Source organism: Sitophilus oryzae, unplaced genomic scaffold (assembly GCF_002938485.1).
Source record: "Sitophilus oryzae breed Bouriz unplaced genomic scaffold, Soryzae_2.0 scaffold_1498_pilon_pilon, whole genome shotgun sequence".
NCBI lineage: Eukaryota > Metazoa > Arthropoda > Insecta > Coleoptera > Curculionidae > Sitophilus > Sitophilus oryzae.
Window position 1 is genome coordinate 2,881,736 of NW_022146167.1, and position 12,305 is coordinate 2,894,040.

The 12,305-nt window shown below is 33.2% G+C and overlaps 1 protein-coding gene across 6 annotated transcripts in view; it reads right to left on the reverse strand.

Annotated features, from left to right (window-relative positions):
* Positions 1–278: 278 nt before the first annotated feature.
* Positions 279–12,305, reverse strand: part of LOC115877759 — a 49,851-nt gene continuing 37,824 nt past the window's right edge. For all 6 annotated transcript variants that reach the window (XM_030894066.1, XM_030894068.1, XM_030894067.1 and 3 more), the window contains 5 exons: positions 6,832–8,954; positions 4,905–5,305; positions 2,991–3,181; positions 2,742–2,877; positions 279–950 (listed from right to left, as the gene is read on the reverse strand). In XM_030894066.1, coding sequence (XP_030749926.1) covers positions 827–950; positions 2,742–2,877; positions 2,991–3,181; positions 4,905–5,305; positions 6,832–8,954 — 2,975 coding nt within the window. In that variant the 3' untranslated portion in view covers positions 279–826. The remainder of the gene's footprint in view (positions 951–2,741; positions 2,878–2,990; positions 3,182–4,904; positions 5,306–6,831; positions 8,955–12,305) is intronic.

A 12,305-nucleotide genomic window follows, 5' to 3' on the forward strand; every position in this document is an offset into this window, starting at 1 on the left:
GTATTGCAAATGAATTCATAACTTTCCGATTAGAAATATGGTAAATTTTAAATAATAAAATCAACTTACTACAAACCATAACTTTATTTAAAAGAAAAGTATATTTTAAGTTGATTAACATTCATTTATATTTTTTCAAATAAAGCATCTCAGTTGACAACATAACGTTTTCAAAATGTTAAAATACTGCATGACGTCTTCTCTACGTAATAACGTTATTAGTGCATAAGCGCTTACTATGACACTTTAACTGTCAATGTTGTTATAATAACGCCTCCCTTAATACCGCACATTGTTGCCATATCGAATATTTAAAATATATAACAAAACAACGAAGTTATTGAGAAAATAAGAAAAAACAGGAGGAAATATTTTAGATAATCTTTATCAATGATGTAATGTGCTGAATGGATGCAATTCGGTTTTGTATGTTGCATACCGGTAGTACCTATATGTATCGTGGTCAAGGCATATCATATAAACGACGAATTCTATACAATGTGACCAAACAATATCGGTCACTTAGATAAAACTTGATTTTAAATTTCACAGAATTTTTTATTTTCTGTAAAACACTGCATTCTCTCGCCAAAATTTAAGCCTGTTTTGTTATTGTTATTTCTCATTTTGTACAGGGAATATTCAAAAATATAAAATTTAACTCAATAATAAAGTACCTATGCGCTTTATTTTACACTGTAATAGTTTGAAGGAGGAAAGAGGAAAATAATATCAAATGAACCCCAATAATCTTTGAGAGAATCAATAAATCGTCGCTTGTACTTTACTGGCAGTTACATAACTCTAAAATATCTGGAAAATAAATTTAGATGGGTTCAGAAGTCGTTGGAGACTGGATAATGTGAGAAGCCCTGTCTGAGTAGTAGGATTCGTTTAATGGTGATACTGAGCCCCTGTCTAATGCTGATCTGTGGCTGTAAGGACTGCGTCTGAAATACAAATAAAAATGTATTACAAACTTGGCAAAAATACTATTCAAAACTAAATAGTGTCCTTCAGTGAGATAATATATGATTTCGTAAGATGAATTACAAAAAAAAACAATTTATTTTTTATATAAAATCTCAGACAAATGCCAATCTTACATATTGTTTCGCTAAACAGACTATTATCGCTAAAGAATCTTATTTAATGTTGTTATATGAGAGTTTATTTAGTAAAGCTTGTCCAAAGAGTAAGGAAAGATTCAGAAGACAACATCCAAAAAATAACTTAGGCTGTATTCCGTTGCAAAACCAGGCGAACCAGACCGGTAAATTACGGTAAAGAACGGTTCCTGAAAAACATCGGTTTGATACGGAAGGGTTTGGTAAAATACTGGAAACGTCAAATATTGACGTTTTCTAAATTTCAATACCTATATTATAAAATTTATCTTTTATGCATTTTTAATGTAACTATTCTCTGCTTTTACGTTTGCTTCTTCTTTCCAATGGAGTTTAATATTGAAAAGTACCGTATGATCGGGAAAAACGGCGTCCAGTTGGCTGGGAAATGACCATGGATGACATTTCCCATATAAATTTACATATAAAATGACTGCGATCTTCATTTCGTAGCCAACGCTGACGCCGTTTTTTCTCGATCATACGGTACTTTACTAATAAACCGGTAAACTCGTTAGACAGCTCAAGTGAAGATTTGCAGGTCCAATATTAAAACAGATCAATAATAAATAAACAAATCTAATCAATATTTTTATAGCTTACAAAACATTCACGATTACTTGTTGACTTGTTTTTCATGTTTTCTTTAAATGTTCCTGACTTTAAGAAACAATGGCTGCATGATAAGTTTAAATGGTCCTAAAAAGTCATTCTATTTAGTTAATGAAATTTATTTACCTTTACTGCCTATAGTAAACGCCACGAATGTTTGGGAGTGATTCATCGGTCGCTACCATGTGAACTAATCTGTTCAACGTCACATAAAACTTAATTCCAGTGCCGTCTTTCAAGTCATATAATAATCAATATATAATCTGTTGTAATTTGTTGTTTTAACTGTCAAAGTCTTGTCAAAACATATATTTGGTTATAAATATAAAATGGAATGCCCCATTCGTCGCACTGCAAACACACCAATGGACTGACGCACAAAAACGAATCAATCAAAGAAACGCGATATAGTATCGTCTTTGTCAATCACGCTAACATTTTAGAATAAGTAGGAGGAGCGCAGGCAGATGATTAGACCGGGCCTTTAAAAACCTACGTCTGCGGTAAAAATTTACGTTTTTAATGTAAAAATGATAGCGCGCGTGTCGATTCTAACTTCATCAAGGGATGAATCACTCCCAAACATTCGTGGCGTTTGTTCTACCCCATTACTTTTGGATGTAAATACAAAATATTATTACAAATTTTAGAAATTAAATGAGAATTTCACTCTGACTTCCAATATTTGCTTGAATTCTGTCACATAAATGACATTGATTGACAAACAAAACCAGCCTTCTCGCGCTGGTTAGTTTGGTGACAGTTATAACCGAATTTTTCAGGAACCGTGTTCCGTAATAAGAAAACTTTCAGGAAACCGATAGAAACGGAACATAAAACCATAACCAAGGTAAGCAACGGAATACACACCCTTAATTATTTATTAAAATGACAGAGACATCTGTCATTGACAGGTGCCATCCCGTTGGATAGCCTCTACTTTATTTTTAAGGGTTTTAATAATTAGTATTAATATAAAAAGATAGTAATACCGCTGCCTACCTTTTTGAATTTGCACTGCTCAGTAAGTCATCCAAATGACTCTCAGAGTCTGGATAGATGCCTCTAGTTACGCTGCTCGGTCTAGCAATTCGACTGTTGTATGTCTGGTAAGATCCAGGTAAATTCTGGTAAGAACCTAAGCAGAATGATATATACGTACTCTTGAGGATAAATATGAAAACACATCTATATGGCTACTGAATGTCTTTTTCTAGGTTGATGATTAGATATTATGGCTAAAGTGCTTACCAATTAAACTCTGATGGGTATTGGGGACGTTTTGGTAGGTGTGAGTGAGAAGCTGATGTCCGCCAGGTACATTGACGTAATCGTTCAGTACAGAAGCGTTCGAGGAGGTACGACTGTAAGTCTTGTGCTCTCTGGGAGTACTTGATGATGAAGGTGAGTTCACTTCGGGTATGTATGAATTGAAACTAGGCCTAGTAACAAAAAAAGACAATAAAACATTACATTTTTTACTTAATAAAGAAAAAAAAATACTCATACATGACTGATTCATTATTGATACTCTTAAGAAATGTATAAAAGAGGGGTTTCCACCTAACATATACGTGCAAATTGTATACAAACCGTTTGTTTATTTACAGTTCAATTTTTTAAGATAAAAACAAAGAGGGCATCAAACTTTCAAAAAATAAACACATTTTTTAAGATATTTTAAGAACCGATCGATGTTCCGATTTGAATGAGATTTGAGGAACCATCAAAATACCAAAAAAAAAATAATACAGGGTGGTCCGAACCGTATTCCGGAAACTTCGGCAGCATATTCTGCAGATAAAAATAAGTAAAAAAGTTCGTATAATATGTCCTAAAATGCTTAGTTTCGGAGATAGAGGGTGTAGAAGTTTCATTTTTATTTCGATTTTTCCCAATAATTTCTGAAGTAACATCAATATTTGGATGAAAATAGTGTCAGGGAGTTTTTGACATGAGAAATTTGATTTTGATGTCAATATGACTCCTATTTGTAGAACTGTAACTATGAAACTATGAACTCTTCCTGGAGACAAACGGTACATTGTGAGACAGAAAATTGTAGAGAGAAACAAGCCCTATAACATAGGATACAACATTTTAATGAATAGTGCTGTCCATAAAATCAATAAAATGAAAAATATACGAAATAATATGCATGTACTGATTTCTTTCGAAAATCGACAACTATGAAACTATGAACTCTTCCTGAACACAAACGGTACATTGTGAGACAGAAAATTGTAGAGAGAAACAAGCCCTATAACATAAGATACAACATTTTAATGAATAGTGCTGTCCATAAAATCAATAAAATGAAAAATATACGAAATAATATGCATGTACTGATTTCTTTCGAAAATCGACAACTATGAAACTATGAACTCTTCCTGGACACAAACGGTACATTGTGAGACAGAAAATTGTAGAGAGAAACAAGCCCTATAACATAGGATACAACATTTTAATGATCAGTGCTTTCAATAAAATCAATAAAATGAAAAATATACGAAATATTAGTTTTAACTGTTTCGAAGAGTAATCACTTTTCGTCCGTACCTGTACTACTGGGTGAAAAAAAAAACTACTGGACGGAAAAATTTAAATTTTCGTGACTTTTTTTACGTAAAAAATGTCTCTTGGTAAAAATAGCTACGAGCAACCATCCTCAAAATATTTAGAATGGAAATAGTCAATACATGTCATTATTGACAAAAAATAAACACGACGAGTAGATAGTTATTTGAGTGAAATAATAAATTTGGGGAATTTTATTTTTTTTAAATTAATCATAAATTAAAAATAAAATAAGAGACCTTTTTTACTTAAACAAAGTCGTAAATGTATATTTTTTTACTCAGTAGTTTTATACAGGGATGGACGAAAAGTTATTACTCTTCAAACCAGTTAAAAATATGCAGGTGGTGCCCTCTACAAGTAGGAGTCATATTGACATCAAAATCAAATTTATCATCCAAATATTGACGTTACTTCATAAATTATTTGAAAAAAATCGAAATAAAAATGAAACTTCTACACCCTGTATCTCCGAAACTAAGCATTTTAGGACATACATTTATACGAACTTTTTTACTTATTCCTATCTGCAGAAGTTTCCGGAATACAGTTCGGACCACCCTGTATATTAAACAAAACCAACTATACCTCCGACTGACACTGGGACTCCTATACCGATCCAAAGAATTATAATCCGGCTTCGCACTACCGTAATCCTTGTACAAATCAAGATCCTTATAAGCTCCCACCAGACTAGGCTTCCTCGTAGGCCTCTTCTTCTCGTTGAACCTCGTATAAAAGCTCTTTCTTCGGATCCGGTCACTCACGGACTCTCCTTCATCCCCTGAGTACAATAGTGAGTGACCGTTGTGGGATTGAGGCGAGTGAAGGTCGCTGAGGTGGTGGAAGTCCGAGCAAGCTGACCACGAGTCGCAGGAGAGGTAGTCCTCGGTGGGGGAGAGTATAGTTGAGCTGTCGTCTGTTGTGGAAGACAGGCGGTTATCGTGGGACGGTTCCTCGATCTTGTCTTTGGCAGGCTCGACGATGACCTGTAAGGTTTTTGTCTTTGAATAAAAAGATCAACGAAGAAGTACAATGGCTATCCATGTATTCATGCAGTCCTTGTTTATATATTAACTAGTTATTCAGCATAAGTTAGTTCTGGGAGTTTATTGATAGATATCTGTCATGTTAAGAAATGAAAGTAAATAAAGCGCCTCTCGTGTTTGTTCGCATACTAAAAATTTCAATTAAATGCCTGTATAACTTTTTAATATATTTTTTAAATTTGCATTTTTTTAATTGTAAAGTAATATATTATATTTAAATGGAATATATTACTTAACAATTAGGTATGCCAGTTACAGGCTTGTTATCTAATTCTTTTTAAATAAAACGAATTATAAAATTCCAATATATGCATATTTATCGTAGGTATGAAAAAAGTAAAATATAAAATGGACAAACGCTTACTCACATTGCAATAAAACTGCCACTTTTAGTTTTGCAATCCAAACGCAATATATATTTCTTTTTCACAAATAAAAATATCCGACAACATTAAAATCACTGAAACTTCCGCGGCTGACAACGAAAACTAAAAAATATAACAGCACTTCTTGTTTTAAACATGTATACCAAAATTACGCTGTACCATTATATTTTTGTTTTTGAAATAATATAAAATATATTAAAATTGTCTAATTACTAATTATTATAACTTAATGTTCCTGAATTTTAATATTTTAACTATCTTTGTCAATAACTAACTTTTTCTTAAAAGTTCCATTAAAAAATTCTTCTAAAATCAGTAGTGGAGCTAAAAAACGACATCCTTAAAATTTACATGTAATTTCCTATACAGGGTGTCCCAGAAATAAGTGCAAATATTTTAACTGGTAGTATAGTTCAACCCCAGAAACACGCCTATGAGGATTTTTTCGCGAAAAAAAAATTTGAAAATTCGAAATTTTTTGAAAAATTTTTTGGAAATTTTTTTTAGTTTTTAGTTAAAAAACATAATTTCTTGATTATATGGTAACATAGGTATTAGATTAAACTTACAAGAAAAATAATCCAGAAAAGATCCAGTGGTTCTCAAAATTTTAGCAAAAAATCTTTATTTTTTGGAAATTTTCAAAGTAAAATATCTCCGTTATTTTGGACTTATTTGAAAAACGATAAAGAGAAAATATATTTCTTTTAGCGAGATCTACCACCCCTTAAAATATTTGCACTTATTTCTGGGACACCCTGTATAAGCTAAGCTTATACATAGCCCGGTAAAAATCTGTCCAATGATGATACCATACAGTGACAATAACAATTTTGAAGTCTGTTTCTAAGATTTACAATAATTTCACTGTAATTCAAGTCCTGACATAATGTTTCTCTAGATTTATACACTTTGCATAATTGTATATTTTTGTGTTTATAACATGATAAACCGGAATTCAAGTTAGCCATATTTAAACCCCATCGCATTCTCTCAACTTTCATTGATATACCTCTTCTTAAGTCTTTTTATTAAATGCCTGCTCTGTATACCATAAGTTAAATAAAAATAAATACATACCGGTGCAGCGTTCCTTGAAGGTATCCTGGAAAAATCCAGCCTCAAATTCCTCCTATCTGGCTTACTCTGAACTTCCAGACTCTCGTTACTCGGGTTCTTGTTAAACTTGGGCGGTTCAGGCAAGTTATCCAGGTTTAAACTACGCCTGAACGAATTCACCGGTAGTTTCGATTTAGTTTTGACGTTGTTAGTCTCCACCTGATCCAGAACACTGTCGCTCCTAGCACCGTTGTAACTCTGCTGGAAGTGCTTCATTTTATCCAGGAACAAACTCTTAGGACGTTCCTTTTTTTCCGGCTTTTCTACCTCGACCGATTGTTTTTCAACACTTTCGCGTTTTTCTTTAGATTTTTTCTCTTCCTTGCTCTTACTTTTTTTAGTTGGTTTTTCCTTTTTCTTGTCTTGCTCTTCGTACTTTTTAAACAGCCCTAAAATCTTAGTAACGCTCTTTTTACTGGCTTGTAAAGATTTCGTACCTACAGCAAGATCTTCTACAGACACTGCACGTTTGATAAGACCACTTTCGGTACAAGGTTCGAGGTTCCTGGGCAAGCTTTGTTCTCTTAAACGCTTTATAGCACTCTCTACCATAGATTTCTTATCCAGAAGAGCTTTAGCTTCATCCGGATCTTTAACAGCTGTTATATTATTGGATCTGAATTTCTCTAACTTCTTTTCAATACTCTGAAGAAGTTTATTTTTGTGCGCTTTATCTTCTTCGTTTATGTTTTTGTTTGTTTCGTTTTTATCTTCTTTACTCTGTTTGTCTTTTTTACCGAACCCTTTCTTCAATTTACTGATCTTAGATTCAGGCTTTTCAGGTTTTTCAGCTACGTTTTCAGGTTTAACCTTTGTCCTTTCTATATTTTCGTTCGGGTAACTTTTTGGTCTGGCTATTTTAGAAATTCTGCTTTCTTTTTTGACTGGAGTTACAGTGTTGTCTTTTACACTAACGTTCACATAATCGTGTAAAGGTTTTACTGACTCTTCAGTCTTGTTTTCAAGCTCTTTTTCGAGATTTTTCGGGGAAATACAGGTATTCGGAGCAGGTACATTTACGTAATCGTGTATGTTTTTAGTCGGCGAAGGTGACTGTATCTTTTCCTTGTAATCATTCAAAGCCTGTTCGTTTGAAGTAGATTTCAGGATAACCTCCTCTACTGCCGGGCTTTCTAAATCCCTTGAGGGAGTCTTACTTCTGGTATCATCAGTATCAGACCTCCCCCTGGACCTAGATCTCAATCTACTCTTTCTTTTGTCCCGGATTTCCTTCAAAACCTGCTGAGTTTCACGTTCCCTCTCCTTCTTTTCTTTCAAATAAACATTGTCTTCCTTGGATTCGAAGAAATCCGGTCTCAAAAACCTGGAAATTCTTCTAGGTGACGCGTTCGAAAGTTTCTTGTCAATCTTAGGCGGTTCTGAGGATGTTGGAGATAAAACATGAGGTGATGTCAAACCTGGAGTATACCTAGTGTAAGAACTATCGTTAGAGTATCTAGAATAAGGTCTGGATGAACTAGAATCTGAGTATTTTGAGCTGAAACTGTCGGTGTCCTTTTTATATGAACTGGAAGTGTCGTCGTTTTTGGACAGGCTTTCTGAAATGCTACTTTCTGGACTATGTAAGTCAATCCTGGACATCCTGGGTTCTCTGGTACTGACTGAACGCGCTACTTTAGGTCTGGAGAACGTAAACTTGAAGTTTCCTCTGGGTTCAGCTCCGCTGCTTGAAGATCGAACGCTGAACTCATAAGGACGGTATTCTTCCTTGTTGTTCGGGTATTTTATAACAGGTAAAAATGATTTCGGAGCGTTCCTAACCAAATTCTTCTCCTCCTTGTCTACCGAGCTCTTTCTAGGAAGCGTGGAGCATATTCTGTCAATAGAACGTCTCCTGTCAACTTGTGGTTTGTCCAATTCGTCGCTGGTTTTGGAGCTGAGCGTTCTGCGAAGTTTTTTCACTTCGTCGGGTGTTAGTTGGGCTAAAAGCTGTTTCTGGATGCGTCTGGATAATCCTGGAGTGAGGTAGGACAGGGCCATGCGGTCCTCTTCGCTGAGATTGAGCTTTTTCAGGTCTAGGTCTGTTAGATTAAGGTCTTCTTGCGCGCGATACGTACGGTCATCTGAAATAAAGATATTTTGGCGTAAATATTCTAACGTCAAACGATTTTGCGTCTTATTACAACATTGAATAAGACTAAAATCGGTTCTGGCATTATAAAAAAATATATATTTTTAAAAATGTTTTAATTTGTAAAAACCATGCGTATTATTATCTGAGTAACTTCAATACACAAACTCTAAAAAAAAATACAATCGAACATCATCAAAAAAAAGAACAAATACAAATATATAAATAAAAAACACCTACCTTAGGTTTGGGTTAGTGTGTGAATTTTTGGCACAATACATCGGCTGCGGCATGGAAAGAACACATAAAAAAACAACGTAAATTAGTAAGAAATCGCAACAAAATATAAAATAAAACTCCACAAAAATTAAAATCGGCTGTATTATGGGGTGGGTGCGTGCAAATGATGGATGATGTCAGAGTAATGATGGTTTTTGTAGACAGATGGTTTGAATTGATTTAAAAAAACTTTAATAATAATTTGAGAAATATATTGCAAGAATTGATTTAACGGGAATAATAATATGAGAGCTGATAATTGGTTTTACTAAAATATTTGTCACGAGAAATATTTTTAAAGATGTAGATAGCACCATGTTTCTGATTGTAGTATGTTAAATTTAACTCTGGTTTGACTTTATTAGTTTTAAGTACCTACTGAATACAATCAATGCATCTAAGTCTTTATTTCCAATAGTGTAGTTACTATGTTCCTGGATTTTAATATATAGATTGATATAGAATCAAGGTAGTAAACAGAGAAGTTAAAAGGCCTTGCTCCCTACAAGTGTGCTGCTAGTGAATTTAAGCAGAAATTCGCACACTGCATAGTATTTTATTCTATACAGATACCTACTTTTGCTTTCAGCTCCATCTACGGTTACGTAGATGAAGTAAGCTTGTTTATTTAGAATACGTTTTAACTAACAAAAATAAATTGCGATGAATGATATGGCTGCCACTCAATAAATAAAAACAAAACAATTGCAATAGCAAATGGACCTGTCTATTTAGAAAAATAAATATTTCTGATTAGACTTCTCATAATATTTTATTATGAAGCAATACGAAAAATAACAATGAATTATAGGATATGTTTCTATCAAAATTTTGTCTTTAAATATGTTTGTACTTAAGTTTTTCAAACATTCTACAAAATAAAGAAAATGTACAGACGTACGAGAGTACATCTGATGGTGACAGTTTGGTCTGTCCTTTTAATTTACAAAAAAAAATGCATTTTCTGTCATTTTTTGGATGTGAAACCTTCCTTTACCCGTTGGACAGACTCTATATCGAAAGTATCGATATTTTGAGCATCGACTTTTACTGAACCCATACCTTCTAAAACTATTTTGTTCGATACATTATATGAATATTATTAGAAAATTCATCCATCCCTAGCGTTGAATAAAAAGAGACTAAGGAAGGACTTAAATACTGTTTTTATATGCATAGAATAATAACAAAAGAGAAGTTTTAAAAATATAATTTTTATGATTTTTACTTTGTTCGTGTAGCGCATCTGTATTGTTATTAAACAATTACACTAATTTATTTATTTTTATTAAAAAATGTTTTGTTTTAAATCAATTTGAATTGTTCATTCCTAGACTCAAATTATTCACTGCACTCCATGTATACAGGGTGGTCCGAATTGTATTTGGGAAAGTTAGGCAAAACATATTTTGCAAATAAAAATAAGTAAAAAAAATCGAATAAATTTATATCGTAATTCATGCAAGGTGTAGAAGTTTCATATTTATTTAATTTTTTTTTAAATAATATTTAGATATATTAGTATCTTTCACCGTCAACTCGTTCACCATCTGGTTAAAGCTTGATTTTCATGCATCCGTTATCCGACGATACGATATTAATTTTATTGGTTGAATTTAAAGACTTCGATTGGTTAGAAAATGACGTAGTTTTTAAATTTATTGCATTTTCATGCCTCCGTTCATCGGATATACGATTTGCTTGTGATTGGTGTCATTTTATATTTTCATTTCCATAACGAGATTTCTCTGTTTTACTTATTGTCTAAAACCTAGCAACGTTTTCGAGAGAGAATTTTAAGAAAGCTGGTTCCTTAATATATCTTTTGCTATGCTCTCCTGAATAAAGTGCGGACCGTCTGGCTGCCGGTAGACGTTGCGTTCATTACTGCGCATCATATCTGTATTCAACACATGTTCACTACTGCGCATCACAAATTCGTCCTGTATTTCAGAAACTAAGGAGGCTAGGACAAACACATGTGTAGCATATTTAGTTTCATAAAAAGTAGGAAAGTAATGTGAAAATCGCATCATTGTATCTCTACTCATAAATGGGAAATCCCATAAAACACACGAAAATGGGATACCCTGTACAGATGTGATGCGCAGTAGTGAACCGCAGTAGTCTACCGGCAGCCAGACGGCCTGTACTTTTGTCAGGAGAGCACAGCAAAAGATACATTAAAGAACCTTTCTTAAAATTCTCGTTTTCCCGACGTTGCTAGCTCTTGTACTATTATATTTTTATTAAGGTTAGATTAAATTTGTCAAAAAAGTGTCAAAACGTCCGTTATCGTACGATCTTTCTCCGTTGACGGGCTGTAGTAAAAAATTTAGGGATGAAAAGTAGCGGGGAAACGCTATGCATGACCAATCAGAGCGCCGCATTCCATGGACAAAAATCGAAAAAAAAAGTTACAATTTACTAATATCTGAATATGTAATTTTATACTTATAGCAATGTTCAATCATCCTGTATATTATTTTTCATAAACAGCGTTTTTTGTTAGCAAATATTTTCACTAAAAATAAATTTTGCGATCATTATCTTATTATTATAGCATTCATAGTAGTTCTATATATTATGGAGTTAAACGGTACGTACTTAATTGAAAGCCACTATGGATATTGTTAAACAAGTACTTTAAATTTATTTCTAAACAAGTTCATGATTGTTTAGTTCTTATTTATTTTTTAAGATGATTCTTAAATGGGTATAAAAATTCTACGTTTTCAAACTTCAAAAAGGCATTTAAAAAAACATATCAAAACATATATCGTATTTATTGAATATTTTTGTTGTCATATTCATACACTTTTAATTTTTGTATAGTTCACCTGCGTCTGCTTGCGACGAACTTTATTTTATAATACTTTTCAGATGGAGTAAAATTGATAAGCAATGCCGATCTGGTTAATACTTGGCTTAATCATAAGGACAAGAACTCAAATTATTTGTATTTCAAAAAATGTGTTCTTTATTAGATATTGATGAACCTTTCAGTCAAATGAGACACCACTTGTGCCTGAAAAAGCCCACTATGTTGGAGCGAAACGTCGCA